This window comes from Sardina pilchardus, chromosome 16 (assembly GCF_963854185.1).
Source record: "Sardina pilchardus chromosome 16, fSarPil1.1, whole genome shotgun sequence".
NCBI classification, from domain to species: Eukaryota; Metazoa; Chordata; class Actinopteri; order Clupeiformes; family Clupeidae; genus Sardina; species Sardina pilchardus.
Genome location: NC_085009.1, coordinates 15,006,410 through 15,031,256, shown reverse-complemented (window position 1 = coordinate 15,031,256; position 24,847 = coordinate 15,006,410). Strand labels below are relative to the sequence as shown.

The 24,847-nt window shown below is 39.7% G+C and overlaps 3 protein-coding genes across 3 annotated transcripts; 2 read left to right on the top strand and 1 right to left on the bottom strand.

Moving 5' to 3' along the window:
• The first annotated feature begins 459 nt into the window (after nt 1-459).
• tor2a (torsin family 2, member A) lies at nt 460-5,878 on the top strand. Its single transcript, XM_062516815.1, has 5 exons — nt 460-1,050; nt 1,486-1,751; nt 1,912-2,087; nt 2,520-2,647; nt 3,323-5,878. Exons 1-5 carry the CDS (start codon nt 894-896, stop codon nt 3,565-3,567), a joined length of 972 nt encoding a protein of 323 aa, XP_062372799.1. The 5' UTR covers nt 460-893; the 3' UTR covers nt 3,568-5,878.
• Nucleotides 5,879-6,514: 636 nt separating this feature from the next.
• On the top strand, nt 6,515-12,079 carry pmpca (peptidase, mitochondrial processing subunit alpha). The gene is made up of 13 exons (XM_062516160.1): nt 6,515-6,591; nt 6,910-7,118; nt 7,228-7,307; nt 7,417-7,499; nt 7,591-7,685; nt 7,840-7,940; nt 8,083-8,346; nt 8,774-8,866; nt 9,397-9,515; nt 9,715-9,805; nt 10,006-10,068; nt 10,152-10,296; nt 10,428-12,079. The coding sequence occupies exons 1-13, from the start codon at nt 6,545-6,547 to the stop codon at nt 10,595-10,597; spliced, it is 1,560 nt and encodes a 519-aa protein (XP_062372144.1). The 5' UTR covers nt 6,515-6,544; the 3' UTR covers nt 10,598-12,079.
• Nucleotides 12,080-12,206: 127 nt separating this feature from the next.
• Nucleotides 12,207-24,271, bottom strand: inpp5e (inositol polyphosphate-5-phosphatase E). Its single transcript, XM_062516159.1, has 11 exons — nt 24,228-24,271; nt 19,162-20,016; nt 18,747-18,870; nt 18,119-18,216; nt 17,894-18,018; nt 17,589-17,708; nt 16,857-16,964; nt 16,133-16,294; nt 15,733-15,848; nt 15,422-15,558; nt 12,207-14,394 (listed from the first exon to the last, which is right to left on the bottom strand). Exons 2-11 carry the CDS (start codon nt 19,938-19,940, stop codon nt 14,262-14,264), a joined length of 1,902 nt encoding a protein of 633 aa, XP_062372143.1. The 5' UTR covers nt 19,941-20,016; nt 24,228-24,271; the 3' UTR covers nt 12,207-14,261.
• Between the last annotated feature and the right edge of the window lie 576 nt (nt 24,272-24,847).

Here is a 24,847-nt window from a genome sequence, read left to right as displayed (position 1 = left end):
ACATTTGTTTAGCTCAGCACAGGCACAAACTTTGATGTTTGATGTCTAAACCCCCATTCATTCCATCCCTCACACTGTGCACAGTTGTCAATGTAAAGACTATCATAGGCCTTGATTAAAGAAACTACATCTAACCATCAGCATTACATTTCTTCTGTATGGGGTGGAAATGGGATCAATTTGACCAGGTCTGACGTTGTGACTTTATCGTGGTAACTTGGACCCAAATCTAAAGCGTCCTCAAACACATTTAAACATTGAATGGTAAAAAATGGTTTTACACCCAATGTTTGCCTGTAATGTTTTAATAGTACAGGGTTGCTATTTTGTATAATATGATATTACTCGGCTGTAGTTATTATATGTCTATGTATGTATTTTATAGGCATAAGATAGAATTACTAAATCTAACTGGTGACTTTTATTTTGGTATATTGTCGGCTAAATGTGACCGGAAGTTCATACGGCTAGCAGCAAGTTGCTAGCTGGCTATCGTCAGACATGTACTTTGCCACACTGCTCTGATGATCAGAGACTGAATATCAGATCAGAGATTGCTCAGTCAGATGAGAGAAAAGGACTTTGTCTTCATGCAAGCAACGTTGCAATGATGCCATATGGAATCGCTCTGTCTCTTGTGGAAACCTATGGTGGAAACTCAGATGCCGCTCAGTGGATAACATGGAAATAATTGTGCTAACGTTAACGTCCATGATCCTTGACGAATATAGACTTCGTAATGAAGCCAGAGACTCTATAATGAAGCCAGAGACTTTATAATGACTCTATGGACTTGGGTGGTTACACCACTGCTTGTAATTCCATACAAGATCTTAGAAGTACAACAAAATTGAGGTTAACGTTATAGCTGCTTGGTCTACGAAAACCATAACATGGAAGTAGCAGTTCAGAGGATACCAAGTGTCCTTAACGTTATAGTATTGGTGATATGGTGCAATATCAATGCCTTGGTTTGTGGTTTTGAGATGAAAACAATTTATTGCAAGATCTCAGACAATTGCGAATGTGACTACAAACCGAATATACAAGGTAAGTGATCTTAGCATACGACTGACAACAAAAATGGGGAGTGGTTGCTATTTATGAAGTGCCAAAGTTGACTGAAGTGAGTTACCATTCAATCCTGTTCTGTATGTTTTTTTACAACTACATAGTTCTTCGAGAGAAACCGACAACTTCATGTTAAACTGGAAGTGTCAGGACCATATGCTGAGTTTTAAAACACTCATCCTACCTATGCTACTCTGATTCATAAATTCCGCGTTCGTATTCAGGATGTGGCAGCTAGGGTGCAGGGTGTAGGACTGTCTATGGGTGTAGGGTTGACACATGCTATTGTGTAGCAACTGAATTGCTAAACATGTCAACAGCAGCCTCTGTCAATGCCACATAGTTTGTTTTGTAGTATTATTTCGTGAAATCATGCTTTGCTGGAACTACAAATTTGTGTTTGTGTAATTCCAGGGCTAGAATGGGATCTCTACAGGAACTTGTATGGGCAGCATCTGGCTCAGGACATTGTTTCAGAAGGAGTATCACATTTTCTATCAAAGGAAACTCCCGACCGACCCCTGGTTCTCTCCTTCCATGGTGCATCAGGAACAGGCAAGAGCCTTGTCAGTTCAATGCTGGCGAGACATCTGTATGGCACGGCCATGGGTAGCCCCTACATCCACCAGTTTGTGCCAACTCTCCACTTCCCTTTACCTGAGAAGCTGTATCAGTACAGGGTAATACTTTTATCTCCTCTGTTAAAAATATTAAATATTAGTGAAAAGATTGCTTGATTTATGCTGCATCATTTTCTTACTGTTCAAATTAGCGTAAATGTTTCATAATGAATATTGTAATTAATGTTATTGTAAATCTTTTCCCCCCCTTCACACTCAGTTTAACCTAAAACGCTGGATAGAGGGGAACCTCACTACCTGCGCACGCTCCATCTTTATTTTTGACGAGATGGAGAGGATGCCCTCTGGGTTGATTGATGTTATTGAGCCCTTTCTTGGCCCATCACATGTCGTCTACCAAACCAATTATCGCAAAGCCATCTATGTTTTTATCAGGTCAGTCACATGTCCTTTTTAATAAAGAACATCAAAGTATTGAATAAAATTTGGTATAGGAAAAGCTCAGTGTTTTTAATGGTACAAATGTACCTCAATTGTGGGCAGACACTATGCAAAATCGGCCTGTCAGGGGTTATACATTTTGTCCATTGATAATTATAAAGAATATCAGACCTCCGGAAATACCTTGTCAATTCAATGGAACTTTCCACAGAATTCTGAGGAGCTCTTTAATAACATCATTATTTATTTATTTTATACTTGACTATTGTTTAACAAGAAAATAATACTGTTGGCTTCATTAGCTTTTACCATTTGTAATTATTAGCTAGCTAATAATAATTTGCATGGTCATATGTTTAGTTTTATAGTCACTTTGAAGTAGGTCCACATTTCAGCCAGCTAACTGGCTGTGTTTACTTTCTGCAGCTCTACAGGGCAGGAGGTTATTAACAGTGTTGCCATGGAGATGCGCAAGGCGGGCCGTGACAGAGAGGAGATACAACTGCAGGACCTGATGGAGCCCCTCGCTGATGCCGCCTTCAACACGAACAACAGTAAGGGCAAAAAACTCACACAATTCCAACATTCTCCAGATTGTAGGCTGCAAATATTGTGCATGTTTTACCACTTTACAAATTATGCTATTGTGGGCAACACGTTTTTATGAAATCAAAGTCAAATTTCTGTGGATTTTAAGTGAGTCCATGTTCCACCTTTTTGCGATAGATGACTGTGGTTGTGACTCAGTCTGCTTCCATTTTACACATATAACACCTCTATTAGCCTGGTCATACCAAACCCTCGTACTAATATCGTAGGGAAATGAAACTTGAGTGAAAGCTTACGGAGGGCTATGCCAGGCTACACCTCTATCACAAGGCTGCCTTAATTTTAAGGTTAAGCAGTGTGGGTGTGATTGGAGTGCGTAGGTGAGAATACTCGTAACTTGGGCGTAACCGGAAATGCGTAAATTATTTGTATGCAAGTGTGTGATAGAAATTGTGATGCGACCATAAGAACAGCACCTAAGATTTACTCGGCGCACCACAAACCAACTGTCAAGTTGTAGTGTTTGAGTCCATTTATTATACTTATCAATGGCCACAGTCACAATGCTAGTGATATGTGATGTAATGCTATAGCATTTCCTCCGTATATGGCATTTTTAGTGACTCACCTTTTTAAGTCTATAAACATTGATTGAAATTATTACTGTGTTCCCCTTTCAGCTGGCTTCTACCAATCCAGGATCATTTCTCAGAAGTTGATCAGCAGCTTCGTGCCTTTCCTGCCATTGTGCCAGCACCATGTGAAGCGCTGTGCCCAGCGGGAGTTGTGCCAGCGAGGGGAATGCCACCGCGTGGACGTGGCTGAGGAGGTGAGCAGAGCCATATGTCCAACATCCAGTGAACAACACCGGTTTTCCAGCACAGGTTGCAAACAGGTGCCTGCCAAAGTGAATGTCTACCTGTGAGAACTCAATGAGTGTAAGGAATGGACAAGCCTCAAGCCCCGAGGTTCGCTCATCTGTGAGACCGCTGTAATCCTTTTGGAGTGTTTGGAGTAGGGTGATAAGGCAGTCTGAATGTGGATGTACTGTATACGCTGGATTGAAAGTGATGGGTGAGATGAGGTCAGATCCCTACGGAATTATCACCTCATCTCATCTGTGCTTCACAACGTCATGGACCGCTATGAGAGGAGTCCCCACAATGCATCTCAGTATATTATGGACACAGAGGAGACGGTGGCCTGAAATCATTCTAAAAGACAAAACTGTGGTCCTTTGGAGCAGTGTCCAGTGGGGTTCAGACAGAGTTTCCCACCCAAACCATAGGTTTTACAAAAGGCAGAACTCTCAGTCGTATTAAGGGCTGCCAAAGCTCTTTATTTATGTTTTTATTTTTGTTTTGTTTTTTAATCAACCAAACCATGACATCATCCTTACCTGAATTATCAATACCAACACCATTGTTTGTTGTCTTTTTACGTAATCTGTGATTTGTTTTGCAGCCGTCTAGTCAGATAAATTCCTCTACTCTCCGGCTGGTTGTGTTTCTACAATTATTGCTTAGAGTAGTACAGGACATTAATGGCATATCAGGCGTTTACATTAATGCCATGTCATGCTTTTACATTAATGTCATCATACTTTTGCATGAATTTCTTTGCATTCATTTAACATACATTCTCTTCATTTTGCTACGCCTAGTACATCCTAATTTAAAGCAGCAATAAGCAGTTTTAAATGGGTACACTAACTATCTTTGAATGCATGCAAGTATTTTACTTACATTTCCATGGGATCGTACAATGTGGCCACAGAACTGCAGGGGGAAATCATCCGGGCAGCTATTTGGAATACCAGGTGTATTTATTTATCCTTCTTATGATCATGTACTGTCTAATCTAATTAGCTCTGCCAGAGACGCTTTCGGTTATGGTTTTGTTTGTTAGTTTGTCTGTCAGGAGGATTATGCAAACACGCCATGCTGATTTTCATGAAACTTGGGGACAATTTGGGAGCGGATCCAAATTGCAGACCGTAATAATCATAGAAGAGGACTTTTGTCCTTGGGAGAGGTGTTTTCTCTTCGTGTGCACCTTTAGTGGCATTCAAAGAGGATTCTGCAAAACTAGTTGCGTATTAAAACATGCCCCAAAAGCATACATTCCTGTCTGTTTATTGTTTTAAAACAATTCGAAAATATAGGAGAACTACAACATAGAAGACAATGCACATGGAAACTCTCGGGGATTTGCATTATGGGTACAGAGGAATTTTGATAAACCAATTACAATTCATTTCACTTTGTTTATCAGTTAATATATGTGGCCTTTATTTGCAACCTGATTGTATTGTGAGAAAATATTTCTAGTCAGTAAACAGAAGAAAAATGTGTAAAGCCATGATGGCCTCTTTCAGAATTAATCTAGAAGATGAACATAGACCCAGACCTATGTTCATATTCTTTCTAACTTAAAATGTATTTGTGGTCCATTATTGGATTCGTTTTGTGATGTATTATGTATGGTATTCTTTTTTGATTGAGACCAGTATAGAGGAACTACAGTACATGTGCACAAAAGTATTCAAAATGGTCTTTTACCTTTGATCCTCAGTAGTAAAAGAGTAGACGGGTCATTCTGAAATGGGTACCATATGATCCAGAGCTTCTTGGAAGCTCAAGTCGCCGGTGGTGTGTACGTACAGTAAGAGATACGCAAACTAGAAGCAAAGTGAGTTTCTAAAGAGGATGTAGATGACATGATCTGCAAGAAAATACTTTTCTTAAGAGTACCACTATTTTTTAACCATTTTTCACAACTACGTGGCCATTTCCGTGTGTCCAGGTTGACCGACATTACATTCACATCTGAAATATTACCACGTAAATGTTATATTTTGAAAACGGCATATTAGTGGAAAAGGCACCCGTTTCATAGAATGCCCCAGATACAGACTATACTTGAACAAAATGCTGTAACAAAACAGCCCAATTCTGAGAGTAACATTTTCCATTACAAATTGTACTGTAGAAACTAAGCAGTGCAACCTACTAATCAAGAGAAGAGAGGCCCTGCAAATACAAAACACTGCTGTGTGGTTGGAGACAGAAACTCATGAGACAACTAGACTTCATTATTGAGGATTACCCATCTGCACTTTATGAGCAAATTACAGTATTGAAATATCACATGTTATGTGTCCAATGTCCATCCATATCAACAAATAAAGTAATAAATGTGTTGTTGCCTTTTTAAAATAAAGTTTGGGTCAAGTACCTGTATTTTCTAAATCTCTTTCTATAATGTTTTATCACTACTTTTTGATTAATTAAATCTTTTCAGATGTATAGAATATCACATTAACGTTGTAAGTTAAGGCAATTATGTAAACACTGTAAACAAAATGAACAATACTGTGCAGGATATCATGCAGAACAGCATCTGCAAGAAGATCTGCATACAATGACCTATCCTACAGTTCCTGAGCAATTCCTGTTTTTTTTTTTTTTTTTTTTCATTATTATTATTATTATTATCATTATTAATTTGACTGTCACAATGAAGATGAAAAAATATAATGAATAGGATGACAATTTGACAATATCACATAGGCTACTTAGAAAAAGCTGCCTGCCATCATTCTGTGACTTGTAAGTAGAAGCATTATGCCCAAGTGAGGGGTTGTCAAATGCCCACATTTGACAGGTTCAGTGACAACAAACATTGTAGTAAAATGCTACCATTCCATAACTTTTTTTCGGAACAGAAAATATCTTCTTGCAATTTAATCTGGGCTCTTTCTCAGGACGTCTATCACGAGCCTGATCACAAGGGGGCGACCAGGCATCGGCGAAATCCGAAACCGCAAATATGTTCCGGGTTGAAGGTCTGGATGAACCATAGACATTTGCCGTAACTTTGCAAAGGCTAGTACTTTCAATATGGCGTCCCACATGTCAAGATTTAGAGCCTGGGGACGAGTACAGAGGTAACAAGCCAGTTATGACTATTTGGTTGATGGATAATGATAGTGCATACTTTAATTGACTGTCTATCAGACGGTGTGTGAATGAATAATTGATATAGGGGTTGTCGTTTCTGTTCCGCTTTTCATTTGCTGGTTTTATAGACTGCTATAGCAATAGCTAACAACTAATGCTATACTGTCACGTTAATAAACATAGCTTTTATTACTCGTAAAGTAAATGTATCGGCTTATTGTTAATGTCACATGCAACTTGAAACTTTTGAATGTAAATACATTTTCATTTCATTTCAAGATAATCATATGGTTGCAATTTTACAGGTTTGGCTTTGCCGCATGTAGGCAATATAGCAGTGGCAGCAGCAATGGTTATCCAAATGTGTCACTTTCTGCCCCCTTACCTGGAATCCCTAAGCCAGTATTTGCTGCTGTGGACGGGCAAGAACAGTACGAAACAAAGATCACAACTCTTGAAAATGGTCTTAAAGTAGCATCACAAAATAAATTCGGACAATTCTGTACAGTTGGAAGTAAGTGTATTCTTTATTGTGTGTGTGTGTGTGTGTGTGTGTGTGTGTGTGTGTGTGTGTTAAAGTTTTATTATCATCTTTAATATATTGTGTCTCCCTCTTTTATCAGTATTAGTCAACTCTGGATCAAGACATGAAGTTAGACACCCCAGTGGGATCTCACACTTTTTGGAGAAGCTTGCCTTTTCTGTAAGTGTCTCCTCTGTGTATGTCATAATCAGTTAAGTTGATTGGGTGTTGAGTGGCTAGGGGGGTATTCAAATATTTTGGTACATTTCCAAATGTATGTTTACTTCAGTCCACAGCACAATATGGAAGTAAGGACGAAATTCTATTGACCCTTGAGAAGCATGGTGGGATATGTGACTGTCAAACGTCCAGGTATTGAGTAGAACAGTTCATTTGTTTATGTAATACAGCCTGTTGAAGGCGCCTCTACATGTAGTTTTTGTTTGTGTGTATTTGCCTGCAGAGACACCACTATGTATGCTGTGTCTGCGGAGGTGAAGGGTTTGGATACTGTTGTCAGCCTTCTTGCAGATGCTGTTCTGCAGCCACGCTTGCTAGGTGAGTTGTGAATGTTTGGCAAATGCTCTGTTCTGATGTGTGTATGTGCAGGTATGATTTCTACTCTCGTGCAAACCTTACTTAAACTGAACATTTCAAACGTGGATTACACATGATTTTGTTTAGGTGGTTCAGAAATTCTGTGTTTCCTCAGATGAGGAAATTGAGATGACAAGGATGGCTGTACGTTTTGAACTTGAGGACTTGAACATGAGGCCAGACCCCGAGCCTCTGCTGACAGAAATGATCCATGCGGTAAGTCATCTTTTTAAAGAAGATCCAGAAATTCTTTATCATTCTTTTCTGTCCATTCTGTTCTGTTCCAATCACCATCCCGTGCTTATGAGTAGAAAACCACTGCTATTAACCACGGCTGATTAATTGTTTTTGGATACAGGCTGCGTATCGTGGAAACACCGTTGGCTTGCCTCGCTTCTGTCCTGTGGAGAATGTGGACAAGATCGACCGTGCGCTACTCCACTCCTACCTCCGCAGCTACTACTGCCCCGAGCGTATGGTCCTGGCCGGGGTGGGAATCGAGCACGAGCAGCTGGTGGAATGCGCCATGAAGTACCTGCTGGATATGAAGCCTGTTTGGGGAGCCAGCACATCAGGCAACGTGGACCTCTCAGTAGCTCAGTACACGGGTGGAATAATCAAGGTATGCTGCTGAGTTTATATAGTTGACACACAACCTTATGGTTTATGCCATGAGGTTTTGTGTTGCGCCAGATTCATATAAAGTATATGCTACCAGTCAGAAGTTTAGAATCATCCAGAAAGTGTCATGTTCTCCAGGAAAAATTGGGAGTATAAGAGTGCTGGAACTGTTTTTACGAAAAACATTTTTTTAATGTTTTTTAAAGATAGCACTTTAATTCATAGCACCTCAACTTTCTACGTTTTTTCAAAGAGGATGCCCAATGAAGTCGTTAGGTCATGCACAAGAACTTTAGGGTCTACTGAACCAAATCACAATCTAGATTTCAGTATGACATTATGGAGTTGTTGTTAAAAAGAGCAAATAATTACTTCATAATATACAGTATATTGTAATATAATCTGTAACTCTACGATTGTTTTGACAGATGGATAAAGACATGTCTGATGTGAGCCTTGGTCCCACTCCTATCCCTGAGCTAACACACATCATGATTGGATTGGAGAGTTGCTCATTTCTGGTGAGTTTAGCTTCTGAGACTTCTCTTCTGCGCACATTAAAGGGGAAATCCTTTACAGTTCTACACTCACTGTGGGCATGTACACGGACATGCCCCCAGAGTGTAGTGCTGTAGCTGCCTGGTTGGATTAGCTGCTAGCTATTTTTGTTTTTTCTTGCTAACAGTACTCGGTGACCTTGAGAGGCGAGGAAATGAGAAACCTCAAGAGAAATGATTGGAATTGTCTTTAGTTGGTTTGAGAAAAATAAATGGTTGTGGGGATCCAACAATGGGACCCATTTTATTGATAAAGAATTGTGTGTGTATAGAAATGACAAGTGCATTGACAATGACAAGGGGGGCGGGAAGACTGTGTATAGCCTAGATACAGCATTGCTGGAATAGATCACCACACAGCTAACAGATCTTCACATACATATGGAAGTAGAATGAGCAGAAAGCACACCAAAGATGCGTGTGTAAACATGGACTTATTATCTGGACCAATTGGATTCAATGACCCCCCTTTGTGTTATTGTTATGGGTGGCAGGAGGATGACTTCATTCCCTTTGCGGTCCTCAACATGATGATGGGTGGTGGAGGCTCCTTCTCTGCTGGTGGGCCTGGAAAAGGCATGTTTACTCGTCTCTACCTGAATGTGCTGAACAGGTAAAACGTCACCGCTCAACACAAGTGTACAAATGCCGCATGTTGTGGAATATTTTCAAAGACCTCAATAGAACTTAGTGAAGAGTGTGTATTGTAGGGTTGCAATGGATCACAAAATGGCTTTATTTTATGGCCTGCTATACAGGACAAATTCAGAAATATTTATGCCAAACCTGTTCTGTTTTGCAATTCTTTACAGACATCACTGGATGTACAATGCTACTTCTTACCATCACAGCTATGAGGACAGCGGACTCTTATGCATTCACGCCAGTGCAGACCCCAGACAGGTAGAATTATGACCTCAATTTGGTTTCAGATGAAATGACTAAAACTCCTACAGACTTTTAAACCGTATGTTAACGTTTGGTTTGATGACTCGATGGTAAAATCAGTTGCCTTGTTAATTGATCATGTAAACTGTTGGATGTTTGGGTGGTTTGACTATTTAATAGCATAGCTATATTAACGTAATTCATAATTTTTCAAGGTGCGGGAGATGGTTGAGATTATAACCCGAGAGTTCATTCAGATGGCTGGAACAGCAGGAGAGGTGAGCACACATCCACAATTATTCTCAAACTTACAGTGTTCAGTGATAATGGCACTAACCATTTGAATTCAATCAATATTAAGATGGAGCTGGAAAGAGCGAAAACACAGCTTAAATCCATGCTGATGATGAATTTGGAGTCACGTCCAGTCATTTTTGAAGATGTTGGACGGCAAGTTCTAGCCACTGGCAAGAGAAAGTTGCCTCATGAGCTGTGTCAGTTAATTAGTGAGTATCGATGACAATATGCGATTGTATACTTGGAGGCAATCTTGCAATCAGCAGCTTGCTTATTTTTAGTTTTTGTTAAAGATAACTATTCATCTGTGTACATTAATTGTATATGCTATTTTGTTCAGGTGATGTTACAGCAAACGATATCAAGAGAGTGACCGCGAAGATGCTGCGAGCTAAACCAGCTGTGGCCGCTCTAGGTGACCTGACAGAAATGCCCTCATACGAGCACATACAAGCAGCCCTCTCCAGCAAAGATGGACGCCTGCCCCGAATGTATCGACTCTTCCGATAGACTGACTATGCTTTGGTATACAGACTGGGCACTTGCAAACTGGACTTTCAAGCAGACTTGTTTCTGTTGTTTTCTTATTACATATTGCATTTTGATGTGATAAACCTTATATTCATGGTTTCAGAGAACCACCTGGTCTATCCGTGTTTGTAGACTTGTCAGATCGATCGAGACTGGCATGATCAAAAATTAGCTCAAGATCAATTCTCCCCACACAACAGAAAACGGAATATCTATTATGGATTTGAGTCCGCTCAATAATAGCTCTACCTGAGTGCTGCACTTTTCAGCTAGACATTACAGCAGTAGCCGTATGTAAAATTGCCACATTTGTACAGTCAGAAGTATGAGTTTCCAGATTACAAAACACCTTACTGTACATACTTACACCTGTTTCAGAATATGAAATATTCTCCATTCTCCATTTAAAATGTTTATTTTTGCTGTTGACAACATGAATATCATAAACTCATTGCTCTGTTCCGATATGGCAAATCACACAAGTTTGACAGTATACAACTATGCACTGACCATGCCTGCACCAGAGTACTGTTGCGTAATCTTTGGATTAATTGGTCACTACACTCAATGATAATCCTATTGCTACAAATCTTGAGCATATAGGTAATTAGTGAAGATCTGAAGATACAAAAAAATGTGTTATGTGATATGTGTTCATAAAAATGATGTATGGCAACTTTCTATGTAGCAATCCTTGACATTTGGGAAGTGTGTACCACAATGTCCCAAAACCCTTGAATCAGATTGGTGCAGAGGTTTGCCTGTTCAATGCCGTCTTTCAGGGTTTCATATCAATTTTGCATTAGAATTTTTAATGCAATTTAGTACTGGCTATATAAAGTAACATGTTCTTACATTTTACACATCAGAATAGTCGGTTAGTTGTTTGAATACACAGCTTCATGTGATTGCATCCCAGACTAAACAGGTGGTCGATATTCAATTTAAACACTACTGTAAGATGTTGTACAAGAGATAAATGTAAAATGTGTGTATTTAGTCTTTTAAATATGTATTTATATTGCACAATTGGATACGGTCTGAATACTGCCCATCAGAAATGGTCAACATGGCTGTGTCAGCCTCTCATTGAACTCTCGAAAAAAGGCAGCAACTTTCCGATCAGTTGGTGATGTTGCTGTTGTCTTGAACTTGGTGAAACCTGATACTGACAGATGTAGACCACACATGCACTTACCTGTGTTCAGTTACCTTTTCACCAACTGTGTTTCTTTGGTAGGAAGTTGCTGAGCATCATTTTTATTGCCACGTCGGAATAAGGCCTAAAATCTGTGTCTGAGAAAAATAGAATGGACTGCAAACTACGCCACTACCTTGTTCCTTATAGTCGTTGGTCCGTGTAGGGCAAGGAATATTGTCCCTATGTGTGCGTGCAGCACATTGGAAGTTGGGTAAACTGTTATTTGTTGCTTGTCCAAATAAATGTGACTCATTTCTGTACACCTATTGTAGATGCAAAGATTTAAATGCATACGGGTCACAACCATTCTGCGGTGAAGCAAGAATGGCTGATAGATCATAAATCAAGAAAAGTGGAGGCTTCGATGATACTGCGGTTTATTGGTGCACACTGCAGTGTCAACAACTGGTTTTAGTGTAAGTGTTTCAAATGGCCTTCGAATTATATTCAACTAAAGGTATCAAAATTACATTATGGTTTGGAGAAAGCAGGACATGTTGACGAAAAACTTTTGAAACTGCCCATTTTGAAGAAAACTCCAGTGTGATGACTGAAGTCATTCTCACTTAATTTTCTGTTGAGACAGTCTAGAAAGGGACCGGCTACATGAATAATGTGTACAAAAAAAAAAGCAAAATGATAAAAATATTTACAATGTAAAACATTTATTTAAATAAGGACCATGTTACAGTGTATAAACAGACTTAGTATGAAAACCATAGAACAACTTGAAGCACTTTCAAACATGATCTATGGTTGGCTTTTAACAGAAGAAAAGAGGGACAATCTCATCATTTATAACGTTGAAACATTAATTACTGAGAGTTACAGAATGGTTTAAGGCAATTAATTTCTCCCTTGAAGGTTCACAATTGTGCCTTCGCCCAAACACATTTCTTCAGTACAGTACTGTAATATGTTGGAGTTCATATGTATTCAGTATCTTAAGTATGGTTTCTCAAAGACTGCAGTCAGTCATTACATAGGCTGTAATAAATGGATGTTTATTGAGGTTACCCATTTATTTAAGTAGATGGCCTTTTAAAACCTTAGAATCTGAGATGTTTTTTTTTAAAAAAAAATACTTAGACCTTTTACACTGATAGATACCAAGACATGATAACTAAAACTCAGAGTGGAACACAAACATTATTTTTCTTGCTGCCGTCTTCATATTAACTTCAATGGGGAAAGTTGTCTATACCTTCAAGAAAAAAAAATGAAAATACAAAAGGACAAATATATTGCACTTCATGTCTGACTATTCATGGGTTTCATCAGGTCCCTTTCCACAGGTGTATAAAATCAAGGACCTTGATTATCAATGCAGACTGCATGGTGCTTGATTAATACACCTGTGGAAAGGGACCTGATGAAACCCATGAATTCTATATTCAAATGTTGCAAACTCCTGTCATTTTTTAATTTAGCAGAGGGCTAATTGTCTTACATGTGGCTAGAACACCAACAAACATGTAGCTGCATCAAGTCGTTAATGCAAACTCCTGGAAGCATGATAAATTATGTAAACATATGTATTTTATATATATATATTTATATGTGTACCTCAGGCCTCTCTGGGTTTTATTGTGAGTTCCCTTGGAAAATGTCTGAAATATCTTGTGACATTTTCTTGGAAGTTGCCTGTAAGTAATGGCTGAGTAGTACGTAGAGACGTAGAACAGTAGAGTAAATCTGACATTCTATTTGAAGATTTCATTGCATTTATAACCGTCAAAGCTTTTTGGCTTTGAAAAGTGCACTTAGCCATCATTAACACTTTTGCTATTTGCTCTGATTAAGTCCACACTCAAGCACAGCACTATTTTTTGTGTTTGAATTATTGGATTATTCATAAGTAATTTTTATTTTATTTTTTAAACACAAATATGCTTTTTTTTTTTTTTTTTTTTTTTTTTAAAGATATGGGTTGAACTCACCATAATTATCCTGTGAGTGAGTACAGTACATGGCATAGACCTTGCCACAGCATATGTTTAAACTCAAAGTTGTCTTTAAATTATGATAAGGCCATACAAAGCTGCTGTTTAAAAGAAAAATATTATGTGTCGGTGTGACCTCAAAGTCAATTGTATAAAACAGGCAAGTAGATATAAAAGACTGTGTGTGCACATAGGTATGCAAATAGATATGTAAGACAATGTTCCTTCTTAATGAGTGCCGCAAAGTAAGTTGTGTTCGAAAATGATCAAAAACTCTTTGTTAACTTCGAAGTAACAGCAGAGCATGTCATCTTCACAGCAGTGCATCTGCGCTCGACCCTGAAGCCGTCCTTCTGCCTCTCCTCCAGCCTCTCTCGGGGTAACCTGGACGCCAGGCGCTCCGACGTCACACTCCACGAGACTGACCAGCAGAAGAGTCCTGTGTCCTCGTGTATAAATTGCTTGGTCTCAGGTCCGTACAGGAGCACCTGGAGCTTTTTCAGGAGATGCTACAGACGGTGCTGCTGTGTTGGTTTTTCATGGCCTCCTGCCTCTGCAGTTCCCGGGATATCCTTCTGCGGATGCCCTCCAGGTACAAGCTCCTGTCAAACTGCCCCGCCCCCAGTGGGATGCTGCACACAGACACATAATGGAATGTTAAACAATAGTTATGTCCGGTCTAACCATTTATTCATATCTGATTGGACGAGCTATTCCATGAGTGGTGATATTCTGGGAAACACCCACTGCACGCCTGCGACCCGAGTTCGATTCCCGCCCCATGGTCCTTTCCGGATCCCACCCCTGCTCTCTCTCCCATTCACTTCCTGTCACACTCCACTGTCACTGTCAATAAAAGGCATAAAAAAAATGCCCCAAAAATATACTTGAAAAAAAAAATATATAAAAAAGAATGGTCCAAGCAAGGCTATATTACTAGCCTGATAAACCAGCCTAAATGGATTGGATGTCTAATTTAGTCTGGCCTCGATGAATGGATACAACGGAACATTGTTGATGAGCACAACCCGTTGTCTTTCAAACCGTGTCTGTGCCTATAGGCCAACGCTCCCTCAAAAACCCGCCCCAGAGCCCTCTGCCCCGCCCGCGTTGATTCAAAACACATCTCTGCGTTGTGATTGGTTTAGTTGCCATCTGCCAGATTCAGGGCAGTGTTTTCAAAATATTCAATGGTCCGAGGCCAGACCCAAATGCAGGCAAAACATTTTGAAAATACATTAATTCATAGTGACAGAAAATGGACTAGGATGAATTCACTTTAATGTAATGTATAGACAATGATTGTACATACTGTATAGCCTCTCTTACTTAACTTGGCTGTCGAGTGTTGCTTGGCAAGAGGAGATGCCAAAACTAAGATTAGAACTATTTTTGGAGCCGGAGCACGGACAATAAAGTATTTGGATAAACTCCATACCAGACACTCCAAACCAGACACTTGCCAATATATAGGAATTGTACCTTTCAATTCATCAAGAAACTATATAAGACTGATGTTTCCTATACACCTGTACTGCTAAATTTAGCAGTCTGCAAGTTATCACCACCCTAAAGTGCCAGTGTGATTATTTAAGTTTAGCTTTGAGAAAGGCCTGTTTATAGAGCACATGGGGGGGAGGGGAAACACGCTTCACTTACTTGTCTCTGCCAGGACGAACTTTGACCTGGAACATCCCGATCACTGGTCGGTGGTCCGAGGTCTTGATAGTTGCACAGGCAGTATACCTGACTACTTTAATGTCATCATTCTGCCTACTCCGGAATAGTATCCGATCCTTTGAGTGAGAGAGAGTGAGTGAGAGAGAGAGAGGGAGGGAGGTGGGAGAGAGAGAAAGAGGGAGGGAGGGAGAGAGAGAGAGAGAGAGAGAGAGATAGTGTGAGTCTCACATAGTGTTATATGAAGATCTGGAAAACATGGAAAATATATTTTTTTCTTCTGGCTTTCTCACTGTGTAGGAGGGTGTCCGTTGTTTTGAGGTGCTGTCATAAATGTCACAACCGACGTCAAACTTGTACGTGGGCAGAAAATTGATGGGTCCCTCTTGGAAGCCTTTAAAGATGGCCCCTGTGTAAAAACAGACTTGCACTATATCAGTCCTCTCTTTAAATCATCTGTAGATGTGTATGAATCAGATCTCCTAGATCAGTGGTTCTCAAACTGTGGTATTTTTTGGATATTGTTTCATGAAGATGAAATAATCACTTCAAATTATATTAATACTATAATGAAATGTATATAAAATGTCAAATTTAAATTGGCCTATACTACTGTATTTTAATGCTGGTCATAATGGTAGTACTCATTGTAAAAAAGTTTGAGAACCACTGTCCCAGATAATCTGTACCTACCGTCGTTCATCTCCTTGAGAAGCTGGTCGTGCTGTAGAAGGGACTCCATGGTTTGGCCCCCGTTCTGTTTCAGGACGGCCTCCACTCCATACCGGTCTTTATTTAGTCGGAAGTTAAAATCCCCAAACCAAAACACCTCATCGAACCGTGTTGTTACATCCGCTGAGAGAGAGAGAGAGAGACAGAGACAGAGAAAGAGAGAGAGTAATTAATAATCAGTCCAGGTGTAAGAAAATGACATAGCAATGTAACTAATAAATTAATAAACTAATACATTTTGACACTCTAATTATTATAACATCATCTATTTGTGCAAAGCTGGTGTGGCTGAGCTACTATTGACGAAATGCTGCTACACCACACCATGGAATGTGTTTAAAGTGCGACTGTGTTGTCTAGTGTTGTGTTGATGGTATTTCATTGTGGGTACAAACCAAAGATCATGGAGCGCTATACACGCTAGAATCTTTTCATTGAGGGCCTGATAACAGTGGTTATACCAGAGAGGGTAGAAGCAGTAGCCAAGTAGCCTTGTATGTTTAAAATTTTGAGGGTATTAGATGTAGACCCAGAACCCTAAATCGGAACTATCTGTCAGATTTGTTCTTTTTTTCCACTTGCCCCACAGAAGTCCACCTAGCCTATCTGATGAAAAGTAAATGCAGAATGGTATTTGGAGTACTTTTATGTATTGATGGGAAACTGAAAGGGCACAGCAACTTACAGGAAACAGAGCGATATGGATTAGTGTCTGGCAGGACTTTTGGAAGAGCCAAGGCCTCAATAATCTTGTTGTAGTCAAGTATCCGCTCATAAACTTTGGAATCGCCCGCTGCAACATAAGCAGAACAACATCCATAGAAATTAAATTCCACAACACTGTAACACATGAAGTGCAGCATTACTTTATATAACTCTTACTAGTAGTCAGCACACAAGCTAAATTCTCCACTCTTTAAGGATATTCAATATTTAAGAATACTGGACATCAGATCTGTAACCTTCCCTGTGTTATAAATAGGCATTCACATGGTGTGAAAAGACATAACTCATGTTTCAGCTCACCTGAATGTTTATTTACACCATTGCCACGGTGACAGGCGCTTAGGGAAATTAAGTCCGTGCACAGTGTACAAATGCTCATTGTAGGAAATGTTTGCTGTCCATATCAGATTTGCAAACAGATTATTTCCAGCTATAGGCTTTTAAGGCAGTTACAAGTCTCTTCATTCATTAGATAGAAAGAAGCCTTTTCCCAAAATAGCTGCCTTGAGCTGTGTTTGATGACTGCCGATTAACAATATATTGCCTATAAAGATTTCTCTAAATTTGTTGCATATAGCTCCTTTGAAATGTGAATGTCACATACATCAGTATTAAACCTCTCAAGGGACACATTAGCACAGATGCACTTAGATGTTAATATTAACGATAACAAAACGTTCATTCTACTCACAAGTAAAGTGGGACGTAATGAAGAGAAACGAGGTTCCAAAGAAAGTGAAGCCAATACCCACAGCTCCTTTGGTCTTAATCTGAGATATGATGCGAGTTGTAACTGTGGCATGCTCCACCTCTGTAAGGACACAATCACAGTAACACAATCAACACATCTTTGAATGGGAAATCCTGTGTCAAAGGCCACAAAGTGGTCCAAAAAAAGTGAAATTTTATTTAAAAGAAATTGAACCGCTTTAGACATACATAGTAATTCTTTCTTCTCACTTTGCTCTTAACGGAGTACATTTTCAATCCACTCACCTGAGCAGAACCAGATGAGATCCCTTCGCACGAATACAGTGAGATAGAGAACACCGTGAGCAGCTGCGTAGAGCATAACGTAATAAGGTCCGAGGGTTTCCTGAAGACGAATTTCCCACTCTCTTCTGTTCCACACAAAAAAAATGCACGTTCATTAAACGACTGACACAAAACGCACGATAATGAAAGTCAAGGTATGCATATACAATTCTGTTTCAAACTTGCCTATCAGGACACCCTTCTTGAATACCAATGATGTAGAAATCTTGTGCAAATTCTGTGTCTGTCGGTAGCAACAGATCATCCAGGTTGTTTGGAAGTCCCTAAGCATGGAAATGGGGGACAGTAGGAAATAGTACCAAATTAGCTTGCTTTCAAAAACATTTATTTTAGAGTGGAGGATTCATTCGTATTCTTGAACGTTTCCACCACATTTAGTTTGCTCAGAAGTCTAAACAAAACTATCACAAATAATAAGGTATCATTCCTAGCAGTGGTTTTATAATACTGTATATCATACAAAACCATACTGAAGTGAAAATGCTAAATGATCAAGCATCTTAAGTATTTTGACGTTAATACTTTAAACTCCTCTCATATATTGGTGGGACAATTAAACATAAAAATACCGCCTTAACAACATGAATATATATGCAACACGATAATAGAATATAGTAGACTGTCACTGCATACTATCTATATACTATATGATTACAAAATATACATCCATGCTAAACGTTCCCAAAGACAAAAATCTTTGTTGGTGGCAGCCACAGCCATGATTGAATTGGACTGAATATAAAACAGAGGAACAGGGGGGGGGGGGGGGTAGTATGGGGTTTGGAGAAGTCACCTTCTCTCCCTGCATGTTCCATGTAGCAATGTAGATTCCCACATGCCTCTCGGGAAAGTAGCGGTCCAGCTCCTCTGCTCCAAGGAGAGCGCCATGCCCCAGAACACTGCCCTCCAGAAAGCTCCTGGAGACAGTGGATAGGCCGTCATACACACACACACACACACACACACACACACATAGTACTGTGCCTAGTCCCTGTTTCCAGGTGACTTAACAGTATCTAATAATAAAATGTGTTGTTTGTTAGTACAAGAATTTGTATTGATTCAATTTGCTTGAGTTCTTCACACTGAAGCACACAGGATAACAGTGGCTCGGGTAGGCACGGTCCGCCACTAAACACTAAGCCCCATTCATCAGATACAGCTGGTCTGCACTGAATTCTTCAGCATGAAAAGTAAACGCAGCCTACCTGTTCCTCACATCCTTGGGTGTGATGGGGTTCAGCACACTGAAGTTAGACTTCATGGAATTGACGGACGAGCTGTCGGACACCATGGTCTCCAGTAGCCGGCTATCACTTAAGTTCCTGTGTAGCCTATCCAGTCCTTTGTAATCCATGCAATCCCTGTCAATCTGATTAGCAGTCCTTAAAGACATAGACGCCATATTGCACTCCAGGCTTGGAGGCATTTTACTGGGCTGCAGAGGGGACAGAATTAGTCTCGAGTGTCTGAAGTGCTGGTCGGCCACGGACCGGTGCTTCCTCTGCGTCACGGGCAAACTATGGCAGCGGTCGCGGAACGGAGACAACGGAGAGACCACATGCTCCAGCTGTCCTGCATGGCTTGGTCCGTTGGTCAGCGCGGCAGGGACATTAACGGAAGAGGAGCGATCGGTCAGGCCCTCTTTAAGGGAGCCTTTGAAGGTAGCTGTCGGAGGAGCGGAGTCGGTCAAACTCTCCTGACTCGTCTTCAACCGCCTCCCTCGGACACGCTCGAAGGGAACGGTCACAGAGGACGGCCTGGCCTGAGCTGGTGGCTTTGGATCAAAAGTATTCGACGCGTTTTCTTCCTTTTGCTCACGCTGGGCTAATTCTACGGAGTTGGTGAGATGTTTTTGGTCTATCTGCACGGGCCTCTCTGGGGGCTTCTCTGGTCTATGGTCAGTACAGCCAGAAGAGGCCACGTGCTGCTTCTTGCTGCCAGACTGCCGCTTGAGTGGCAAATCATTTCCCCCATTTTCATTCATTCTAAAGTCACGGAAAGCCAGTCATATGCTGTAAAGACTCCTGGTCTCCATGTGTCTACCCTCAGCATACAGTCTCCTGGAAAATGCAAGGGGTAAGATACACCATAATTAAATTAAATATATTCTGAAATATTAAAAAGCCTACCTGTGTACAATTTTGGCTAAATTGTGACTTAAATCATGACAAAGTCAGCATTATTGTCACTGAGGGATATGATTTAGCACAATATTTCCCCCTCATTCACTTTCTTCCTTTTGAAAGATATTTATTGGATTTTTTTTTCTTTCAAAATTGACACACCATTAACACCACGCACATAACCGACAATGCACATACTGTATCTCTTATCAGGATCTACACATATGTACACACATATATACTGTACACACACATACACACACACACATGCTTATATACACAAACATCAATATTTAAGTGAAAGGAAAAGAAAAGGGAAGAACAACAACAACAAAAAAAAACCTGATTTTTACGTGAAACAATCCAATAATATGGAACAGGTACTTAGTAGACTTGTGGGTAGATTATTCTCAAAGTATTAAGTAAATTGTCCCCTAGTGTGCAAAAGCTCTGGATTTTCCCCTTGTTGACATTATGCTAGTGTTTCCATGGCTATGCAGTTGGGAAGGTTCTTAAACCATAATCCCAATGAAGGTGCCTAAGTGCTCTTCAATGAGGATGCAATACCGTGTTTATCCTGTGGTGAACATACAGTGATTATCTTTTTAAGAGCACCTGACAATCTCATCTCAAGTGGAAAAACATATTATATGCATATTAAATACTAACAACAATTTAGTGTTGAGTTCAGTTTTTGATATCAAATAAAAATGAACCTTTATTCTCGTAACATGGTTTTATTTATTTAACAATCTAATAGACCGTGAGCCAGGGCCTCAAATTATGGAAACCGTTACCGAAAAGGTGGCAAAGGCTACCATACCTTTTCTGAAAGCTTGGAATCTCAGCTTTTCAATGATGTATGATGGCCATCTGACAAGAGTAGCTGTTTTGAGTTATGACACATAATGTAAACTAAGGTTAAAGAAATAATGTGTATAAATCAAGCAGAACACTGGAATATTTTATTTTGTTATGTTTGGTATCATTTTAAAGGGGAGACTCTGAGCTTTCATTTAAATCCTTTCGTGAACATTTTGGATAAGTACAGCCAACCCTGGAGCTCTTCAAACCTTTAATCACACACATTTTCCTACCATTTCCCTGCCATTTTTTGTCTTTTAATCCTGTGGCACCTGGGAGCATCAGAGAAACAAAATCCAAACACTGAAATACTGGCATGACCCTAAGGATTCAGGAAATGTATCATTTACCCATATTATCTGATTTGGAGGGGGTGATTTACAGTCTTGTATCAGAGATGGCGTTTTTTCAAAGACATAAACAGTAGTGTACTATTACCCTAGGCTAATTTGTTGATATGTTGAGTTGAAAGTCTGAGGTAAATATATTTGAAATAATAATTATTGATACAGATCATTTTGAAAAAGTTGTTATTCAGCATTCTCAGCATTTTTAGATAGTTAAAAAGGTCCTTAATACATATCCACCACATATCATTTATATCAGGTCTCCACTTTCTTGGAATTTATATTAAAAAATGAATGCCTTGTTCTCAGGCAAGAAAATACACGTATACACAGACTGCGATACTGTAAGTGCATTTGCAGGCCATTTTAAAGTCAGCCCGAAAACTTCTGTGAGACCTTTCAGAAGGTTGGGGCAGACTGGGCAATGACACCTGCGTTGTATGCAGCCTTAAAGGAGTTCACATGTCAAATGTACAGCTCCAAGTCCAGAATCACCAACATCAATGAAATGAAGTATGCACTTTTTTTGTGCAAAGAAAGGCGTAGAATCCTGGCAGTTAGCTCCATGCTCGGATTCTCTCAGGAAGCACGGTCTCAGAGCTAACTATCAAGGTGCTATCTGGAGAAGATGCCTCGAGAACAACCCTGAAGTTCCTTCCCCAGTTGAGCATGGGTGGTCTAGACTGGACCAAGATGGTGACTTGCAGCTCTCCATAGACTGGTTCAATGTCTCCATTGGTCCACAAGCAGTACTTGAGTTTCTGTCCTGCTCATTCAAGAGGGACTGTGTCACTCCTCATGTCAGTGTGTTGCACTGTATAACAACTTTTTCAAAATGATCTGTATCAATAATTATTATTTCAAATATATTTACCTCAGACTTTCAACTCAACATATCAACAAATTAACCTTAAGGGTAATAGTACACTACTGTTTATGTCTTTGAAAAAACGCCATGTCTGATATAAGACGGAAAATCATCCCCTCCAAATCAGATAATATGGGTAAATGATACATTTTCTGAATCCTTAGGGTCATGCCAGTATTTCAGTGTTTGGATTTTGTTTCTTTGATGCTCCCAGGTGCCACAGGATTAAAAGACAACAGATGGCAGGGAAATGGCAGGAAAATGTGTGTGATTAAAGGTTTGAAGAGCTCCAAGGTTGGCTGTACTTATCCAAAATGTTCACAAAAGGATTTAAATGAAAGCTCAGAGTCTCCCCTTTAAAATGATACCAAACATAACAAAATAAGATATTTCAGTGTTCTGCTTGATTTATACGCATTATTTCTTCAACCTTAGTTTACATTATGCGTCATAACTCAAAACAGCTACTCTTGTCAGATGGCCATCATACATCATTGAAAAGCTGAGATTCCAGGCTTTCAGAAAAGGTATGGTAGCCTTTGCCACCTTTTCGGTAACGACCAACCCCTCTGGCTCACGGACTATAATGTGGCATGGATAAGTAGAAATATGTGTGGCATGAATTTTCTGGTCCCTGTCTCACAAAACTATTGTATGCTACTCATGGGCACACAATTTTGCAGGGGTAACAACAGGATAGATTTTTGGCAATGCTCTTACTTGTTTCCATATAGTAAATCTCACTAATTTTGCAACTATTTTTCTGTGAACATAGATCATTTCTTGCTGCTCTCATGGGAATATTCTGCATCTTAAAAGGAAAACATTTTGCAGGAGTAGGCAACCTTGAGTCCTATATCGTTATAGGCCAACTGTCTATTTTGACCTTTCGTCCCACATGTTTGGATAATATCCACCTTTTCATTGGGCATTTGGAATTGAACTGTCAGTAATAAAAACACATCTAAGCGTTTTGTTACCTGCCTGGCTGGCACACAAGCTGCTAATGCCGTTGCATCATAGTCTACTCTATTTCAAATTCTATTTCACGCTACATGAAAACAACAAACAACAAACTTGACTCATATGAATGCAACTCAGGCAAGCTTTTCTGGTTTTCATCCATTATGTTTCTATGGAATTTAATTTCTGACTTTGACAACAGAGTGAATGTCATCTCCATTTTATCAGTGCAAGTGTGTAAGTAACATGGTGCCATGAATGACTACCAGGCCATTGGACTCCTGTAGGTCCTATGCAAAAAGTTGTGTGTAGTTCAGTAGTTAGGCTATAATAGTCCTTTTTACTGTCAGTTCAGGTAAATTTGCTTATAGCCTACATTTGTCTTTCCACTAAATAAACTTTAGTTATTCATAATGGGCATTATCTTATAGGATGCGATTTTCACTGCTTTACTTTTTAAATGTTTATGTGTGCCTGATCTGCCACTTTTGCCAGAGTCTGTGTTCCTGAAGCCATAAGAAAAATAACCCCAGCAAAAGAAAAGGGCGAGGTGCATGGGCAGGATCCAACTGTTCTCCATCACAGGAGATGTGGGTTTGAACAGTGGCCAAGCTCATCCCCAACTATAACAAATGCGACACCTTCGTTTAAATTGGAGCGGTTTCTATTCAAACGTGCAACTTTGAATTCCAAGGAGTAGAAAATGGAAGGTTTAACTCCAGCTGTAGGAAAACAACACGTCGGAGCAATATATTACTTGCTGTACAGATTTAGTGCCTTAAGCATCGAAAAGGAACTGGATTATGACTTCAGTAACATCTGAACGCATGCAAACACATAGCTAATATACAGAGCATCAGTGTTTCTAAAAATAACAAAAAAAGGGGAAAGCATCGTTCACTTAACACAAGCTAATTCATCGAAGTGGCTAATAGACTTTTAAGCAGCATGGCTAACAATAGGAAAGTGCACACCAAGCTGACATGCGGTAGTCTACTGAAGGTTCATGGATAAGAGAGACACATATCTACATTTTGCTCAAATAATCAACATTGGAAAAAGTTTTTACACGCTGGCTAGCGACAATGTTACTAACAAGATATTACCTTGGAGGCATCATAACAAACTTCCCTGGTAACATCACACAACCAACAAATTTAAAATGAGAAGCAAGACGACTGCAAGCTTGTGTTGAAGCAAAAGGAAATGAAATAGCGCCTCTATCGTTCGAATTCTTCAGCAGGGCCTCCCGAGGTGAACCCAGTTCAGGGGTGCCGCGGAATTCTTTGATCATATTTTGAATAAAATAAGTAGGCCTAGGCCTATCACTTAGAAAACCAAAGTTTCATGTGAAATCCAAAATAGGTTACCCTTTCTTCAAGTCACACACAACCTTTTGTGGACATGTTTTAAATCCATAATCTCCTATCCCTTGTTTATTGTTTATTTAGGCCTATCAGAGGTATGGATTTAAAATGTTCTGTGAATAACTGAAGCTAGCCTACTGGAGAAAGCTAGAAATGCACCAGTATAAAAATGCATTGGGTTCCTCAAAATTCCATGGCACATATAATTTTGCCTCACAACACGCAATGGACACAAAATATGAAACCTATATTTCACTAACACATTATTCATTTAGGGACGTTAGCACAATTCAGTGAGTGCATATTATGTCTGTGGTAGGCCTATGAGTGTTTCTAACATAAGATCTTTCTGCAGGTTG

Bases quoted from the DNA above. Each gene is read 5' to 3' on its own strand.
- tor2a (XM_062516815.1), top strand. From the start codon at position 894: ATGGAAGTAGCAGTTCAGAGGATACCAAGTGTCCTTAACGTTATAGTA. The intron at 1,051-1,485 runs GTAAGTGATCTT...GTGTAATTCCAG, and splicing joins CTACAAACCGAATATACAAG to GGCTAGAATGGGATCTCTAC. The intron at 2,648-3,322 runs GTAAGGGCAAAA...TTCCCCTTTCAG, and splicing joins CGCCTTCAACACGAACAACA to CTGGCTTCTACCAATCCAGG.
- inpp5e (XM_062516159.1), bottom strand. From the start codon at position 19,940: ATGAATGAAAATGGGGGAAATGATTTGCCACTCAAGCGGCAGTCTGGC. The intron at 18,019-18,118 runs GCAAGTTTGAAA...TGTGTGGAACAG, and splicing joins CAAGAAGGGTGTCCTGATAG to AAGAGAGTGGGAAATTCGTC. The intron at 17,709-17,893 runs GTGAGTGGATTG...GTGTCCTTACAG, and splicing joins TCTCATCTGGTTCTGCTCAG to AGGTGGAGCATGCCACAGTT.
- pmpca (XM_062516160.1), top strand. From the start codon at position 6,545: ATGGCGTCCCACATGTCAAGATTTAGAGCCTGGGGACGAGTACAGAG. The intron at 7,500-7,590 runs GTATTGAGTAGA...ATTTGCCTGCAG, and splicing joins TGTGACTGTCAAACGTCCAG to AGACACCACTATGTATGCTG. The intron at 8,867-9,396 runs GTGAGTTTAGCT...TATGGGTGGCAG, and splicing joins TGGAGAGTTGCTCATTTCTG to GAGGATGACTTCATTCCCTT.